The sequence below is a fragment of the Megascapheus bottae genome, chromosome X (genome assembly GCF_031878675.1).
Source record: "Megascapheus bottae isolate mThoBot1 chromosome X, mThoBot2.hap1, whole genome shotgun sequence".
NCBI classification, from domain to species: Eukaryota; Metazoa; Chordata; class Mammalia; order Rodentia; family Geomyidae; genus Megascapheus; species Megascapheus bottae.
In genome coordinates, this window is record NC_143547.1 from 89,384,046 (window position 1) to 89,403,075 (window position 19,030).

General features: G+C 44.7%; 1 protein-coding gene across 1 annotated transcript; it reads right to left on the reverse strand.

Annotated features, from left to right (window-relative positions):
* Window positions 1–2,410: 2,410 nt before the first annotated feature.
* Igsf1 (immunoglobulin superfamily member 1) lies at window positions 2,411–17,567 on the reverse strand. The gene is made up of 20 exons (XM_090326766.1): window positions 17,478–17,567; window positions 15,103–15,220; window positions 14,927–14,953; window positions 14,269–14,550; window positions 13,684–13,971; window positions 11,678–11,962; window positions 11,154–11,447; window positions 10,436–10,714; window positions 9,958–10,078; window positions 7,896–7,966; window positions 7,766–7,798; window positions 7,009–7,299; window positions 6,491–6,769; window positions 5,643–5,930; window positions 4,585–4,872; window positions 4,096–4,383; window positions 3,655–3,942; window positions 3,262–3,540; window positions 2,980–3,103; window positions 2,411–2,826 (listed from the first exon to the last, which is right to left on the reverse strand). The coding sequence occupies exons 2-20, from the start codon at window positions 15,137–15,139 to the stop codon at window positions 2,691–2,693; spliced, it is 3,978 nt and encodes a 1,325-aa protein (XP_090182892.1). The 5' UTR covers window positions 15,140–15,220; window positions 17,478–17,567; the 3' UTR covers window positions 2,411–2,690.
* Window positions 17,568–19,030: the final 1,463 nt, after the last annotated feature.

Sequence of the window (19,030 nt, forward strand, 5' to 3'; positions counted from 1 at the left end):
GAGCCCCAAATTAGAGCCAATGACTGTGGAGAGAATGCATACAGGCAGATACATGATCAATCGACTTATTTCCATTTTGAGATTCTCAAGTTGTTTTATTTTAAGGGGTAAGCTCTCTATCCTTGGAAATGTACAAGAAGAGGCTGTGTGTCTCTCAGTTTGGCTATAGAGAAGATCCCATAATAGACGGAATTGCACCACAGTACCATGAGAATCTTTGTAGCTCTGAGATATTAGAAGCAAAGATGTACAAATCTAAAAATCAGAGGCAATTTGCATTTGTGAAACTTGAGAAAGGTCTTTTTTTCCAGAATCTCAGACACAAATTCCCTTGTCAAAAGTTCATTCCAACCTAATTGCGATTCCATTTCCCAGAAATTACCTGACGCTGGGCGGATGATTAGAGGCCAGCCAGGGGTAAAGGAACTGATTCCCATGGCAACCAGGTTGCAAAAACATGCCATGTGGAGAATTGTCAGCAACAAGCTACGTTTGCATTATAAATAGATATTTAATTCATTGAGATAGTTTGTGACGACTTCTGCATTATAAATAGATACTTAATTCATTGACATAACTCTGACAGTGAGTAGGAAAGTTAAATCCCAAAGCTATTCTTTGTCTTTAAGTATTTCACTGTTAATTGACAACTATTTTCTTCCTTTTAATACAGGGAGAACTTGGTTCTCTTAGTGAAAAAAATGGTATATGTAAGTGTTTTTAGAAAGCCAGCTAACAGTCCAGTGTCCTAATATTCCTTACCATTTGTTTTTCAGAAATGGGCTCATAAAAAGTCCATTTATCAGACTTTTCTCTGATTACACATGAGTATGTCTGAAACCTTTTGACATGGAAGACCCCAGGTTCAACATTTGCATTTCACAAGAGTCCTTTTTTTTTCTTTTTTTCATCCTACTTTCCCATGCTTTTCTAAATTCAGTCTTTGGCTCCCGGATCTTCCTATTTCCCTTCTTTTTGGTTAAAAGCTAAAGCAAAAAAGTGATCACTTGATAATTTGCAGGGCTTTATCATTAGTCTTGACAATACACACTCTGAAACATCTAAAGATCAGAAAACTACGTCCAACCTGATGAAAGGACTTTGATCCTAAAACCAAGGACCAAGGATGGGCCTCCTTCCTTGTGTGTTCAAAATGCACAGCTGGTTGGCTGGTTAGGGATTCAGAGTTTGAAGGCAGAGTGGTGTTCACCACAAAGCAACAATTAGTTTTGGCTAGACTGAAATGTAAAGGCACTTTTGAAATGGAATTTTTAGAAATGCTATAAGAAATTAGTATAAGTGACTAATAAAATCTCATCACATGGAAATCAAAGTGGATCTTTGTACTTCTGCATTCCGAAGAGCTTAATACAAATTAGCCTTTAATACCCAGAGTGTTTCATTTGGTAAGGATAAAGGGAAATGGGATGTATTTTTTTCCCATTAACTTCCTGGGTAAATAAGCTTCCTAATGCAAGAATATAGGAGTTGCGTTTGGAATTTTATTGTAGCCAGGAGTAGATAATTCATTGTGTGCTGATCTCTTACATATTGTCTCATAGATGTGTTTGCTTAGAATTAAACAGCTCTGGGAAGAGAGAAACTTTAGAATCATGATTGAAGGGATTGTGACCCCCTTTAGGACCCACAGACCAGTTCTCATGAGGTCTTGAACAAAGTCCAAGAACTAAGTAAGCCTCCCCACCCAATCCAACATCCTTAATAAGTGCTGAATCCTCATACATGGGGCAAAGTGTGTATTAACTAAGAGAAAAAGGTCCTGGGCTGAGAATAAGAGCCAACTCCCATTTGGGATCCTGCGAGAGAACACTAGATGGTTTCATGTTCCAAATCACACTGTGATTTACTCTATGATCCCATCACTTGAGACCCATACCTTTAGGGAAAATGAATCTATCTTTATGGGAGGAGCAAATATTCAGCTTTTATCAACCATTCATACTTAGGACTGAGTTAATTTATAGACTGTGATTGCTAACAAAGGAGAGAAAACATACTTTCTATGTTTCAAATTTCTGCAGAGGGTTGATCTTGATGTTTGAAAATAAGTGAGCTATGAACCTAAAAAGTAATATGGTGAAGGAAAAATAATGTAACATCAGTGCTTGTCTTCTTCAGATTCAACCTGAACAGAAAATTATCAATATTCATTCATCAACTCAATAATGAAATGGAAGGATAAAAAGACCTCTCTGTTAAGTGACCTTATCACAAGCCAAATTGCAAAGGCTTGTTATGGAGCACTCCTTCCTCCCTCTCCCCCTCCCTGAACTTGGTCTGTATACTAGTAGCCCTGTATCCTCATCTTTTTCTATGGAGGTCGGCTTCAGAACACCAGTACTGCTAAGTTGTAAGTGGGCAACAGATGATAGAAGACCACTGTCATAGGTTTTGCTTTTAAATAGTGAATAGTCTTTTTATTCAGAAGAATACATTTTAATAGAATTTCATGCACCAATAAATCAGCAGAGTGAGGAATTATAGGGGTGATAAACCTCTCTCTAGGAAGCATCTAGTCCTAGTAGAGTGTGTAACTCTTGGCATCCTATTGACACAACTCAGATGATTAGAAGCCAAAAAGCAACAGCACTAATTCTCAGGGCAAGCAGTCAGAATCCCCAGAATGTGAGGGAACAGATAGAAAAGGAACGCTTTTGTAAAGCAGATTATTATACTGGGACTGACAGCTCCATTGCAATTCCCTGAGTGGTAGATGAGGGAGAATTGGTAGCAGTGCCTATTTCTCCTTCTTGGTTACACTCTTCAAGGATGATGGTCTGGTCCCTTCCATCTGTCTCAGAGCCTCTGTGTAAAGAAAATGCATAGGTAAGGGAGAATCCAGGTTCATCAGCATGAAAACACATTGCATGGTGGAGCTCAGAGGCTAGAGGAGGAGAATTTGTACCACTGTTTCCCCAATAACACATGATTTTTCAGGAGAGTGAGATGAGCACGTACCTGGTTCGAAGTCGAGGCCACTTCTTCCACTCTATGGCTAGCACCACCCCCAAGGCTACCACAACCACCACAATCAGGCTACTTCGGACAATATTCCCCACAGTGCACTCTTGAGCAGCAGGCCCTGTGATATATCAAAGAGTAGAATCCGAGGTCAGCGTGTCAGTGCTACCCCTTGATCTCATCCCTGTCACCTTGGCCTCCTCAGGGTCACGTGGGGGCCATGTCTAGGGTTCCAGGTATAATATGCCAGCATCCTTCATGGAAGTGTTATCCACTCACCTGCTGCTCCCACCAGCTCCAGGGGATCACTAGGCTCGGACCAGATATCAGGGTAGGCCTGGAGACGGTAGCTGCAGCTATAGTTTCCAATGCCTTTTCCTTCTACATTGTTGATGACAAAATCCCCATCTTCTGAGAACTGCTGAGGAGCTTCTTCTCCCTCATGTTCTAATACAAATTCCACACCAGGAAGGGGTCCCCGGCATTGAAGGGTGATGTCCTTCCCAAGTTTGAACATGGTGCTGGGCCAAGCCGACAGAGAAGGCTTGGGGGGCTTGTCTGTAATCAGAAAAACCACATGGCTTTAAACCTAGCCCTCTACCTCCTTATTACTAACTACTAAAAAGCTCCCCCCAAAAGTCGAAATGCATATTGATGTTCCCAGGACCTTACCAGTCACCCAAATCTCCAAGGTGTCACTTTGATTTGAAGCTGCCAATGGAGCAGAGTCCAAATAATAAACACAACTATAGATGCCAGAATCTTCACTTCTCACCACTGGCATCCAGAAGTCAGCCCTGTACCCGGTAGGCCTCTGGTGCTCTATGGGCTGTTGATTCCCCTGCTTCAATAGGACAAATGTGGAGTCTGGCAGTTCCCCTTGACATTGAAGAGTCATATTTTCTCCAGGGGCCACCATGGGAGCAGGCTGGACTAACAGGCTGGGTTTTGGGAGTAAGCCTGAAAGAAATCAACTCCTGATTAGAGAAAATGCAACAACTGCTGTGTATCATTTATGGAGCCTCTGATGCTACTTAAAAGTCCTATCTCACAAACCAGTCTATTCTCTCCTTTCTCCATTCCCATGGCCACTTCAGAGTATCATTCCCTTACCTGTAACCATGAGTTCCAAGGTGTTGCTAAGCTGAGTCTTGATGGGGCTGCTCCAATCAGGGTGATAGCAGCAGCTATAACGCCCGATGCTAGCACCAGATATATTGGTGATGGGGAATGCTCCCTCAGTACTGGTGGATCCCCAGAGTTGCATTGAAGTATTTTCTCCTTGCTTGTATAAAATGTATCCTACACCATAGACTGGCCCTTGGCACCAGAGAGTCACATTCTGCCCCATGTGAACCACAGAACTGGGCTCAGCAAACAGCCATGGTTTGGGGAATGTGTCTAGAAAGAGAACAAATATGGATAACGGTGAGTTTGGAAACCTATCCCTTTCCAAATGAACTCTTTTTCCCTAGACATAATGATTGTCCTCCATGGTTTAGCTTAACCTTTGAAGACTGATTACCCCTCCCCCAACTCCCCCCATCCACCTCCCTCTTGTTCCATGTCCTTATCTCGATCTCATGATTTGGTTGCCCTTACCTGTCACCCACATCATTAGGGGCATACTGAGAGATGAGCCCCTGTTCGACATGGTTGTTTCATAGTAGATACAGCTGTAATTGCCAGAGTTCTCTGCTTCAACTGAGTATAGGAGGAAGTCAACTGAGTCCTCAGAGGCACTCTGGAGCTGTAAGGGCACCTGGGTTCCTTCTCGTAGCAGAGCAAACCTCATACCCTGGAAAAGCCCTTGACAATGCAAGGTCACATTCTTTCCAGGAAGCACCACAGGACCTGGCTGTGCCAGGAGAGTAGGTTTGGGATAGTATTCTGAAATCATAAGAGATCACAATATAAGAGAAGACACTCCCCTAGCATTCTGCAAATAGCTTTCCGAATAATAACTTTTTCTTATAATAATATGATTATGAGAAACAGTATATTTTATTGTAGAAAATTAGAAAATATAGCTCAAACAATCCCCAGGAAAACACAATGCTACCAACTCAAAGAAAACAATTTTTATATATTTATATTCTCCCTGTATTTTATTCTTGCTTGTCTTTGTAGCTATAACTATTTATATAATTAAGATCCCACTGTACTCAAGTTGGATAGTCTAATATATTTCACTTAACTGTATATTATGAATACTTTCCTATGACATAAAACAGCCTTTGAAAAACGGTCATTTGTAATGCCTGCATAATATGTAGCTGACATTTCAAGGTTTTCTCCTGTTCTCTGAGGGCCATCCAACCCACCAATCTCTGGCAGTCTGGCTAAAGAAAGAATGGACATTGAGCCTAAAGCTCAAGGCCAAGCTAGAACAATTTCAGAAGCAGAGCAACTGGAACTTGGCTCTTGGATTGGACATCCCCATCTCCCTCACTTCTTTCCTGAAAGTGAATTACTTCCCTCCCCCACCTCTTAGTCTCCTATTCCTGTAATAATATGAGCAGCTGTCCCACAGGGGCTGCTCACCATGTGCCAGACACTGTCCTGAGCACTTTCTTAATGTCCTTTAGAAGGAACATTTCTTCTTGTCCAAGCCCTTTTGGGATCTATACCCCCTCCATCAGGGTGTTCCCCTTCCTAACCTGTCACCACAAGCTCCACAGTGTCACTGTGCTGAGACCAGATATCAGAGCCATAATAACGGCAGCTGTAGTTTCCTCCATCAGCAAAGCCCACCGAAAGGATCAGAAAGTTCATTGCACTTGCTCCTGGATATGTCCAAGACTGATCACTGGATGCTATTTCATTGCCATCTTTGTACAGAATAAAGCTCATTTGCTGCTGGGGGGTGGAGCAATTGAAAGTTACCCGGGCACCAGGGGTGACCACAGGGCTGCCCAGTATCTTGAAGGAGGGCTTGGGGTACATTTCTAGAAAGGGATCAAAACAACAAAAGAAAGCAGACAAGTAAGGAGAATGTTGAGTTCTAGGACACTGCCCAGCTCTCTTATGCATCTCCATTCAGTAACAGTCACTTGTAGAAATCTTGCACTTGGCCCTCTCACCCTCCTCCCTCATGGCCTCTGGGTGAATTCTGTCACTGGGACACAAAGGGGGTGCAATGAAAGGGTGAACTTCTACTGGGGCTCTCTCTGTGGATCCTCTTAGCCTCTTTGCCCATTTGGATTAGAATGGGAAATGGTACCTGATCTACCTCCCTTGAAGACTGGCTCTATATTTAAGTGAGATAATTGATGAGAAAATAATTAGAAAAATTAAATCACCCTCTACAAACCCAAGCTATTAATAACGATTATGGCTATTAATATCATGCAGCCAGAGGCCCTGCCTGGCACTCCCAGCACCACGCCTGCCTGGCTCTAAGATTGGACACAGGCTCCTAGGACCAGCAGCAAAGTTTTGTGGACAGGAGTATTTGGTGGGGGTTTTGACTTCCCCTCCTCCTACACATCCTTTTTTTAAGCTCTACCTTTTATGACCAGCTCCAGGGGCTCACTGGGCTCAGACCACTTGAAGGGGGTCTTTTCAGTGTGTGTGCGGCAGCTGTAATTGCCTTGGTCTTTATCCTCCATTCTTTGGATAGTAAAGAAGGCTTCCCTCCCAACCGGGCCAAGTTGCTGGACAGGTTCCTGTTCTCCCTCCTTATACAGAGCGAACCCCAGGCCTGCCAGCCATCCTTTACACCGGATTTGCAGTTCCTGACCCCGCACTGGGGGGGGAGCCGAAATAACAGGTTTGGGGAGGATGTCTGAAAAAGAAAAGAAAAGAAAATCCAAGAGGTTGCAAAGGAATTCAAAGTTTCGAAGTGTCCAGATGGGACACTCAGAGTGACTTCTTCAGGAAAACAGAAAAAAAAAACTCGATCCTGGCTGTAAAGTCTGCTCTCACTGCCACCCCTCCCCCAGCCCTGCGCCCATCTCTCCTTCCAGCATTTTGGACTCACAGAGGAGCAGCAGATGCCCCCAGAGATCCTCTGCCATTACTTACCTCTTCCCATCAGCTCAAGTGCTTCACTGGGCTCAGACACAGCCATCTCCTCCCATGAATGGCAGTGATAACTCCCGGTGTGGCTCGGGGTCAAGGCGCCAAGTGGGAAGGCAGCTCGGACCTGCTCTGAGGCAGGACGAGTTGCGATCCAACCCGTGCCGTCCTTCAGCAACACAAACTCCTTAGTAGAGCCAGAAGGGCTTCTGCACCACAGGGTTAAGTTCTTCCAAGGGGCCAGAGGGAAATCTGTCTCTGCCCACAGCTCAGGCTTGGGGGTTGGTGTGATTATTTCTAGAAACAACAAGGTTAATGAAGCCATTCTCTCTTCTTGTTCTCCCTTCTTTCCTTGCCCTTGAGTTCCCCCAATACCACCAACCTAAATCACACTGCTCACTGTCCCTTTCAACTCAAACCTGAATCTCTCCTTTCTTTCCCTGCTTCCTTTTCTCAGGTACTGGGTAAAGGGGGAAGCAGATGTCTCAGCTGAGCCTGAGAAACAGTGCAAAAGCCTTCTTTCTTTCTTTCTTTCTTTCTTTCTTTCTTTCTTTCTTTCTTTTTTTTTGGTGGGGCGGGGGGGGGGGGCTGCAGGCAGAAAGGCAGAGTTGGAAGCTGAATTTTGCCAGCAGTTTTAGCAAGTGCTCGTTCCTGGCTGTCCGTTCTTCCCAACCAGTCACTCTCTAAACACTGACACTGTCACTCTCTAGTTATTTCAGATCTCCAGAGAGGAATGTCCCAGTCTGGAACGGGAAAAACTCACCAGTCTCTTCTGTCAAGACACCACTGCACAGTTCTGCAAAAGAAACTGCTACCAATGCTCTGCCCCCTCCTTCCCCAGGCCTTAACCCCGGCCTTCTGCCCAGGCCCCTTGTCCACCCTCTTGTACTCACCACAGCAGAGAATGGCCGTGACTATGAAGAGCATGGTGATCCCTTGAGCTGTTCCCAGCAACCAGGCTTCTCTAGCGAGACCAGAAAAGAGATGAGAGGAGTTTACTGGGATTAAGGGGAGGGTGGAGAGAAGGGGGCGGCAATTTATGTCATTGGCTTGCTCACTACCCAATCAGGATTGTGTATAGCCAGGATAATGGGATATAATCCTTTCTGACATCGATGACTTTTCCTTTTGAGGGCCTAACTACCTAGAAACTTCTTGCTCTTTCATGACCCCTCCCCCTCTCCCCAGCCTATATCATATGTCAGTTTCCCATGGCCCCTGATTAGGCTGTTGCTGGAAGGGAGATGTCAGATGGAAAAACGCTTTTATATCTCTAGCTCTCAGAACTCTTGGAACTCAGTATGATCGGCAGCTCTGAGTGGTGGGTGTAAGGGTGGAGTATTTCTCTATCATCACGTTTAAGTTTGGAAGCAGTTGTTATTATGGCAGTGTTGGTCCTCACACCGACCTGCCTCACCTGCCTTTATTATGGAAGGGTTGCCTAGGCAGCCGTGATGAATTACCAGAAGACTGTCAATGCTAAGCTAAGCTTGTCAGAGTGGGATTTCCCCTTCCCTGACCCAGATTATGACTACAAATGTGTAGCAGCTTTGGAATATGGTTCTTACGGAATTAGATGCTAATAAGTCAAAATTTATTTCACAATTTTCAGGTGGGAAACACTGATCCCCCTCCATTGCCCCCACCCACTTGTCAGGAATACATGCTTTTGCATTCTCCAAAATCTGGCTTTCTCTCTGAGTCTCTGTCTCTGTCTCTGTGTGTCTCTGTGTCTCTGTCTCTCTGTCTCTCTCTGTGTCTCTCTCTGTGTCTCTCTCTGCTTCTCTCTCTCTCTCTCTCTCTCTCTCTCTCTCTCTCTCTCTCTCTCTCTCTCTCTCTCTCTCTCTCTCTCTCTCTCTCTTCCCTCTCCCCGCCCTGGACTGGGTTGGACCATGCATTACTACACTTTTTCTAAACCCTGCCTTGGAGGTTACTCTAATATTTATGAGACACAGGACAAAATCTGGAACAAATTGAACTTTGACCCCATGGAAACTTTTTGAAAAAAAAAATCAAGAGGTGTTATTTCTAGAAGCCTTAGGTGCACCCCTCCATCCCCGCAAAGCATTCTGTCCCTCAGACCCCAGTGGAAAACACAGACACACATCATCATAGTAATCATCCATTGTGTATTGATTATTCTGAGACACACAAAGGTGGCAGAAGAGCATGGGGAGAAGCAGAGGGTGGGAAGGAAGTAGGCAAAGCATTCAGGAGGCAAGGCTTCCAGCACATTAGGCGCTGTCATTTTTCTCGTCCTTTCTAAATGGAATAGCCTAAGACAAATCAGGAGGATCAGGGAGAGAAGTGGATAGCCCAGAGGGCAACAAAGAATAAAAGGAAATGGCAGAAGGGTCTGTCTGGTTTGTCAGAGGAAACTGTCTGGTTCTTGGTTCCATCCATTGCCTCATCAGGTTAAGACTCTATTCCCAGGATGATCTGCACAGGTGGTTGGAGAGAAGTTTCTAAAGCAACTAGGATGAGCCACAAGCCTCTCTAGCCCCTGAGCTGGAGGTAAGGGCAAAAAGTTGTTGTAGGAGTTGGATAAAGACCTTAGAGACAGCATAGCACAGCTTCTTAGAGGAGAACAAATGCAGAGCATGTTAGTAGGGGGGAGACAGCAATAATGCCTAAGGAACAGGGTGGTATGGAAGAAAGGGGAAAGGTGTTAGCACTCTTGGAGGGGTGGGGGTCAGTCAACATGCTTCTGATTACTTCTGTAGCCTCTGAGAACTATGCATTTCTCCACCCTCTGGTTTGGGTGATGACTCTTCTGTGAGGTGAAAGAAAAAGATCTGGGTTGAGAAAGTTTTATCTAGTAAGCCTGGAGGGGCATGGGGGAGGGGATACATAGGGTATGTCCCCTGTAGCTTATCTTCACTAGAGAGGGACCCATTCCTGAGACTTAAAAGTACAGACTCAGCTAGAGAAAGGGAGCTAGGAGGAGACGGTTACCTGATTCTGAGTCTCCGACACTTCCATCTTATCCACAACACTATCACCAGCAAGGAAACAAACTGCATGATTAGAGACATCCTGATAGCTTCATTCAGAAGGCAATTCCAAGTGAGAAATCCTGTGGTCAGAGAGGGGCAGAAACAGGAGCCTTGATGGGGACAGGGCAGTTGATTACATTCATAGGCTCAGAAACTAGTTACTTAGATGGCTTGTATTGGGAAGGAGGGATTAAAGTGACCTTCCCTTTACTAGAGCCTGGGAGCCTTGATAGTATTGTGCTTACTGTTTTGAGGTAACTGTCAGGTCACTCCAAGGGGGAGGGCTTCCAGTCAGGACCAAGGGTCCCCAATCAGGACCAAGAGCTGTGATTTCCCAGCTTCTAAATCCCTTTCCCATACTGTTCTGGGTATAGTTTTGGGGTTCTCAGAAAATTGGGATAATTACCTCACATTCTTTTAAGGACTTCTCATCTTACCTGTTGGCCCCATCAGCTTCAGAGGCTCACTGCGATGTGACCAGATAGTAGGGTGTGCCTCAACTCGATAGCTGCAACTGTAGGTCCCTGTGCCTTTCCCTTCAGCATGAGTGATGATGAAATCTCCATCCACTGAGAATTTTTGGAACATTCCTCGTTCTTCCCATTCCAGTGAAAATTCAAGTACTGGATGAGCTACTCGGCATTGAAGAGTGATGGTCTTTCCTAGCTTGAACGCAGTGCTGGGCCAAGCTGACAGGGAAGGTTTGGGGGGCTTATCTGAAACCAATCCATAGATCAGACTGATGAACCCAGTACCCTCTTCCCACCAAATGTTTGTGAACTCTCCATTTGGTCTTCACTTGCTTTCTATTCTAAGGCTGGCTGTTCATTTCATTCCTTTGCTCATTCTGTGCTGTTCTTCAGATTTCTGATTCCTAACTTCAAGACCACACATTCAAAAGGAATTGGGCTGGAAAGAGAATAATTCTCCCACAAGCCCCAGCAAGGCTGAGCCATGCTTAGAGGTAGGGCTTGAAGAACAACCCTGACAAACAAGGTCTCCAAAGGATTTGGAGAAAAGTTCTATATCAGCCTGCTCATGCTTCATCTTTGACTCATAGATCTAAGAGACTACTAAGGGTTACTAGATTCTTTTTAGCACACTGTAATGATGTAAAACAAACAGGATTAGGATAAGAATAGTTTTAGTACTTGCCTACAACCACAAGATCCACAGTGTCGTGTGTTGCCACCTTAATGGAAGTCTTCCAGGTGAGGAAATAGTGGCAGCTATAGATGCCAGCATCACTGGAGTTCACATTAGTGAGGAAGAAAGATTGGTTGTCGCCAATACTGGTGGCATCCAAAAATTGAAGTGGTTTCTCTTCTCCTCTCTTGTACAGGGCTAGCCCCACTCCATCCACTGGTCCTCGGCATCGCAGGCTTACATTCCTACCCATTTGGACCACAGGACTAGGTCGAGCAAGTAGCCAGGTCTTGGGAAAAGTATCTAGGATGAGACCCAAAATATGGTCTGAGTTACCAATCCTTCTAGTTAGCCTTCTTTCCCTCCTACTCCAGCCTACCTTTGCTGAGTCCCTTCCTAAGCCCATGTATACAAACTTTGTACCTTTCTCCATTGTTAGCTCTGGCTGCATGATAAGATTCTCCAGGGAGACCCAAAGAGAGCTTTATATCCTTACCCCATAACATATGTGCCATGTCTTACCCCTTTCTTACCAGTTACCCAGATTTTCAGGACATCACTAAGGAGTGAACCTCTGTATGAGCCATCATAGTAAAAACAGAGGTAATGTCCAGAATCACTAATCTTCAGAGACTGGAAGAAGAAAAATGCCTCATTTTTGATTGGTTTCTTGTGGTAAAAAGAACTCTCCAAGTCTTCAACTCTCATTAAAGCAAATGTCATTCCATAGATTGGCCCTTGGCACGTGAGACTCAGGCTTTCTCCAGGTGCCATGATGGGCCCGGGATAGGCTATCAGAGATGGTTTGGGGTACAATCCTAGAAAGGGAAAAAATCCTGAAGTTAGAGGTAAGATGATTGCTCTCTGTACAACTTTTTAAATATTCTTAAAATTACCCATTCCTCCCTCACTCTTCCTTGGATCTCTGACTGCTCTAGCAAGTAATCAAGAGTATCTTCATTTATGTCACCTCCCTCTCACTGGACTGTCAGTTCCACTGAGATCGGTCCATGTGTAGGTATGTGTGTATGTTGGTATATCTACACACATAATTTCTAGTATCTTCAGGAAGGACTGATAGAGTTGTTTTTTTGTAGTCTGAAGGACCAAACTATGAATAAGTTTGATGCCATCCTGGAAGTACTGTGATATTAAAGGAGAACATTCGAATGCATGCAGCTTACCTAAAGCCATATTTTCAAGATGAACCTCCAGCCCAATAAGAAGGGCTTGGCAAGGAAGTCAGTAACCCAGTGAAATTACTTAATAAGGTCCCACCTTCATTTCTCTTGATCATTCTAAGAGGATTGTACTATGAAACTGAGGTCAACCTTCACTCCCATACCCTGCCTTCTTACCCAATCCGAGTCCTTGGAATAGTCACCTATCCACTATGGAATATTGAGGATGCATCAGACATCACATAGGTCTAAGAGTAAAAGGTAAAGAAGACATTCCCTCCCAGCAGAAACTTATGAACTAGAGGAGAAAACTGGAGAATCGATGACTACGGAAGTGTGTGTTGGGGAAATCTATGCTGGAAGGGTGTGTGTGCAATAAGCATCCATACACACAAGCCCAACAGACAGTCCTTTTTTTTCTTTAATCCTCAACAAAAAGCTACACTAACAAATTAGTAGCTGCCATTTATCGAGAGCATACATGCCAGGCACTGTACATATATTGTCCTTCGAAAAATCCTCACAACAACCCTGTGAGGTAGGCATTCTTAGATCAGTTTTGCACACCAGGAAACTGAGGCACAGAGAAACATCATATAATAGGTTGGAGAGATAGTTACCCTGTGTTAGAGAGGAGGAACCCAAAATGTGGAGAAGTACTTGTTCAAGCTCATATAGAGAGGCAATATCAGAAGTGGAACTAAAAGCTGAGATTACTTATTGTAGCACCACGTTTTGTTTTTTTTTTAAGTTTGATGTAGGCACTGTAGCAAGTCTATATAAGGCCATTTAGAAGCATCCAGGCCATGGTGGGAGAGTTGGGGTAGGAGTATGTGTCTGGCGTTTGCATATCTGAGGGAGAGACTTTTCTCTGTGTTTACAACTTGGTGCTGCCTTTGCTGGTTCTACCCAAGTAGTTTATCAAACTATTTGAAAACTCTCACTTGTTACTTTCTTTGTCATTTGTTTTTGTTTGTGATGGTTGTTTTTGTTTTTCATCCCCAGCACTAGCAAATCGCTTTGTTCCCCACATCTCGAAATAATAATCATAAGAAAAATACATTAAAAAATTAAAAATCAGTTTTGAAGATTGCAGTGGCAGTGCCTGGCACATATTAGGTGCTCAATAAATATTTATTGAATAAATGAATGAGCGATAGCTTGCAGATGGTTGCCTGGACTTACTCACTAACGAAATGATTCGCTCCCACGTATTTGCCTTGAGGCATGTGTGATTCTAATTTACATCTCAGGGCCTAACACCTGGTTGAAGAAAGTAAAACCCCAAATCCTAATTCAACTAGTTATGATCCCTGGGATAACAATTGTCAGATGCCAGCAGCCATGGCCACACCCACCTGCTACAACCAGCTTCAGTGGGTTGCTGGGCTCTGACCACAGAGTGGGGAGCATCTGGATGTGAGTGCGGCAGATATAAACCCCTTCATTCTCGGGTGTCATGTTGTCAATGGAGAATATGGCCATTGTTCCAGTTGGGACTTGGTAATCCACTGGCTCTGAATATCCCTCCTTAAACAGCATGAACACCAAGTCTTGCAACCAGCCATGGCAGAGGATGTTAACACTGCATCCAGGCAGAGGAGGGGTTTCAGCCTGGATCCAGAAGATAGGCTTGGGTAACTGGCCTGGAAGGAAAAAAGGAACTGGAATTAGATTGAATTAGAACAATGCTGCCCAGATTGCAGCAGAGGAGAGCTCTGCTTGCAATGGCTTCCCTGGATGATTCTCATTTGTCATCTTACTTCTCTATTACGGACTCTGTATCCTCACTGTGCAATCCTAATATACAAAGAAGACTTATTTCTTATGTGTGGTATGCATGCATGCATGAATGAATGAATGAAACAAGCCCTGTGTTGGGAAGGCAAATTTGAGGCAAGAACTGGGGCATATTCTCAATTTATCAATCTCTGTCTTCTTACCTGGTGCCTCTAATTCTAGCACTTTACTTGGCTTTGACCAGGTTGTCTCCTTCCAATAGCAGCATCTGTAAAGACCTGTATTAGACTCAGTGAGGGCACCTAAGAAGAATGAGACTTGGAAAGTCTTGTGGGAAGAATGGATCCAGGTCATCTGTGTGGTATCCTTCAGCAGCAGGAACTTGCTTGATGTCTGAGAGGGGCTTCTGCACCAAAGGGTGATGTTCTCCCAAGGGGCCTGGGCATAGTTAGACTCGATCCAGAGCTCCGGTTGGGATTCCATCGCTGTCATTTGCAAAGATCACAAAGATATGAGCAGTCCAGCCCTCCCCCTCCCACAACATACCCCCAATCAGCCCTCAGCCAGAGCTTTCCTGTGGCTCTCCCTAGGGGAGAAGAGTGTCTGCTTATGTAAGGGATGGGAAAGGGAGCCTGGAAAATTTATTTGGGGTTCGAAATGTCAAATGAACTGGAAAGTGCAATTTAACTTCTCCATCTGAGATACAGCTCACCACTTTTCGTGGAAAACAAAGCCAGGAAAGGAGGGCTATCCCAGTCTGCATTTGGAATCTCAAGATGGTTATGTCCAGGGTCATATAGGCAGGCCAGTGTTTGGGATCATTCAGGAGGGGAGGTATGAGAGAGGGCAAAAATCACTTACCTGTGTAGGTCATACCCACACTGAGCCCTGAAAAAGAGAGCTGATGGTGAAGGGAGTTCCCCTCTTTCCCACGTTGCCCTCCAAACTTAAATACTCTTCCCTTTCTCCCAAGGAAGCCCAATGTGAGGAGTAACTATGATAGAGTCACTTAACTGTCACTCCTTCCTTATACTCACGAATGCAAAAGAGCAGGATAATAAAGGTCCAACGCATGGCGGCCACCTCCCCTGGTCTGTCCAAGGTCACAGGGCCTCGGGAACTCAATGTGGACTTGGAGTCTTGAAGTGGTGGGATCTAAAAGCAGAAGTGTTCTTACTTGGGGACTTGTTCTGCTCCTTAAAGTTCAGTTGAAATGGCGAACCTGCCCTTGACAAACCTACACGTAGAAGCACACACAGCCTTACGAAGATACCTGCTACTTCCTCTTTGGGGCCCAGATACTCATTCCCTATTTCCCCACTCAAGGTCATTGCTGGTTGTTCTTTAAAATGTCATTTCTCTTGAAATATCTACTTGTCACTTGGATCACAAAGGTTCAGAAGGTGACTTGATAGAAGTCTGCAGAAGTGAGAAGTAGAGGAGTCACTTTTTCAGATCCTCTATACCCCCCCCACCCTGCAACACACAACTTCCAACTTAGCCAAGGAAACTTTACCATCCCCATTTTGTTGATGAGGAAAATGGAGTCTACAGAGAAGGTGATAACCAAAGATGTTACTAAAGGCAAAATTCAAATTTATATTTAAGTATAAATGCCTATAGTCCAAAACGAATTCACCTTCTCTCTGTGTCCCCCTACAATCTCCCCTGTCCTTCCTATAGGAATCCATGAAGAACTGACTTTTTTATGAGGTGCTTCAAATTCGAATTTCCCTCGAAACTCCAGAAGCTCCATACTCTCGTCTGAAGTAGGTATTGGGGAATCAAACCGTTGATATTAAATTAATAGGAGGTATACATGATTCTGTGATTGCCCATCACATTGTACTATCTTTGTTCACTGCCCCTAAGGAAATTGGAGTCAAGGTATATATAAGAATAGGTTCTGATTTTGCAGATAGTCACTAGCAAGGACAGGCCATGAACACAGTTAAGGTGAATCATCTCAGAGCTTTATGGCTCCCTCCCCTGCCCCCCAGGAACATGTTGCTAAGGGAACTTGAGTCCTCCCCACAGAAAGTCAAGCTAAGTCTCCTCCACCAAGCCTCTGTTCAGAATGTGAAATCCTGGCCCACCCCAGGTATATGACTTTACTGAGTGACTAGGAGGAGCGACATCACCCACAACAGAGAAAGGGCCTGGTTTTCCTTCCCCAGAGGGTTGCTAACACCCCACTGCTTAATAGTTGGCCTGATAGAGGAGTAAAAAGGAATGAGAATTCATTTCCGAAAACCTCGGGGTTATGGTGGTGGACAGCAAGCTATCAAAGAAGAACCGAACTCCATTTTGCATTTATTACTTTACATTGAGGGATACTTAATTGTTCTCCTTATTCTCTCCAAACTTTTCTTATCTGTTAAATGAATGTTCCTTCATGGACACACACTGCTGTGTTGGATGAGAGAGAATATATGTACAGAGACAGGAACTTAGAGAACATTGCGTGTAAAAAGGTGTTTTTTCCCCCTCCTTTTGGACAAAAAGAGCATTCAAGTGGCCTAGGATCCTAACAGCAGTCTTTCCATCCCAGTTCCTTCAGTCCCTTGTCCCCACTCCTCTCAGTGCCTAGCCAAGGCTTGGATGCCACCCTGTTGCTTTGTTCCCATGAGGCACTGGGCCAGAATCTATTGGGGGAAGCTGGATTTTTCTGCCAAGGGGAAGGTTCAACCTGGGATTCCAACCAGGAAATGCCATCTGAGGCTCCAGCCTTACCACATGGATACCCCCCCCAGCAACATCTTTCACTCCTGTGGATTAAGGGAAGTCATGAAAACTAGATTTCTCAGTACAGCTGATCATACCTCAATCACTAAGGAAATTATACCATTTATATCCTGCCCAAATGATGAATCTCATGCCCTGGGAATGTGGGAATAGCTTTTAGCTTCAGGTTAATTGGTCACGCCCACCCCCACTCTCAACTTGGGCTGTTGAGCCATTTTGCCTCCTCCCCCTCCCCCTTCTACTTCATCCTAACCACTTTCCCCACCCTTAGGCAGCGCGCTGCAGTGCTTTTGAGGGTGACATACCCGAAATGGCTAATGACTCGCCCCCCTGCATAGCTTTGGGGGCTTCTGGAATCAAAGGGATTGGGGCTCAGCGGGGGTGCCGGGTACGTGCTCCGCTGAGGGTTTGGAGGGAAGACTGAGAAGGGAAAGGGAAGGTATCTAACCAGTGCCTAGAGATCGTCAGCAGAGGCAGGGCTGGGATGGGGGGGGAGGGAGGGAAGGAGAAGGCAAGGATGGAGGGGGCTGGAGTACAGATTGAGTAGCATTTTGGTTTACAGCTATTAATGACAACAGGGAGACTCTTTTACGGTTTTGCTTGGGGTCTGGTGGCCAGTAATTAATCTTCAGCCACTGGACGCATGCGCTCATTTGCAGGTACTTACGGTAGTTGAAGGCCCGCTCGGATGTTGGAGATTCTCCAGTGAGCTCCTCCAGATGCAGCAAACTGCCCCGGCATGGGGAGAGCTGTCTAAGGCCAGCCTCTCAGGCTATGAGCCCCGCCTCCCTCTCTCCCCCGCCCGCCCGCTGGCCCGCCCCAACCTCCTCCCCTCCATCGCCAGGCTCCAGGAGCCCACCTACATCCACTCTACCTAGCACCTGCAGTCCTCTGACAAGCAGGATTTCTATGCCCCTCCCAGCTCCCCGCCTCCCTCCTGGCTTCCAGCACAGATAGTCAGCCAAACTCAGTTCCCTGCCCCCTGCCTGTAGCTCAGTTTCATTGGGTCACTGTATCCTGGATGGCCAGCTCTTAAGAGAGCCAAAGCTGTAGATCTTCCTCTCCCAATGCCTTTAAAGGGATCTCAGGTCTTCCTCTGCCCACTCTTTGCCCAATGTATTCAGAAACATTGCCACACCATAGACTAAGTGCCTACTATGTGACTCCGGCTCTGGGCATGTATTATTTCGGGTCTTCACATTAATCTTGAAAGAGAGCTAATTCTTCTGTCACTTTTACAGATGAGGAAACTGAAGCTAAGACTAAGTTAACCTGCCAGTCTTCAAAGTTCAGCTTGAGATACAGGCTAAGCCTTAGAGACACATAAATTGAGATTTGAGCCCAGGTTCCACATTCGATATCTGTGTGACCTTAATGAAGTGACTTCAATTCTTGGAGCCACGTTTTCTCCTATCTTTAAAATAAAGAAAACAGCAGAGTTAGACCACAAGACTTTAATGGGTTAGTTTAAGTAAAAGTCAAAGCTCAGTAGGTCTGGCACACAGTAGGTGGTCAGTAAAAGGTAGCTGCTACTGCTGCTGCTGCTTTTACAAGTATTATTGACCTGAAAAGCATTCCTCAGCCACCTAATGGCAACATGATTTTGTAGAATGTGTTGCAGATTTTGTTGGCCATGGGAGACATTTTTCTTTTCTTATTAAAAAAATTAACTCAGTACCCTAATATGTACCCTGGACTGTTCTGTACTGATTTGAAATTTGTGATTCACAGTTCTCAGCCCTCAGAGTGCTAGAATTCTATGCATGCACCACCATGCTTCTATGAAAGACCTTTTAAAATAATATATTATGACTGAGATAAAACCCAAAGGTCTTGACTTATAAAATGTGATGGGATTAATGACAAATTGTTAAGATATAGTCATTTTTTTTGTCTGTATTGTTTTCTCTTGTAAGAGATTACAAGTTATCTAATAAAAACAGGTGAATTCAAGAAGAAGCTATGTAAAAATAAAGTATCTGAGTTATTGTTTTTATTGTTGCTATGTGTGAGCTGGTGCTGAGGCTTGAACTCATGGCTTCTTGCTTTTAGACAGCATAATACAACTCGACATATGCCCCAAATTTAACTTTACTGCCAGTCAATTGGAGAAAGAGACTCATGGATTTTTCTGCCCACTAGCTTTGAACCTCATTCCTCAGATCTCAGCCTCCTGAGTATGGGATTAAAAGCTATGGAAGCCTGAGAAGGTCCTGAGAG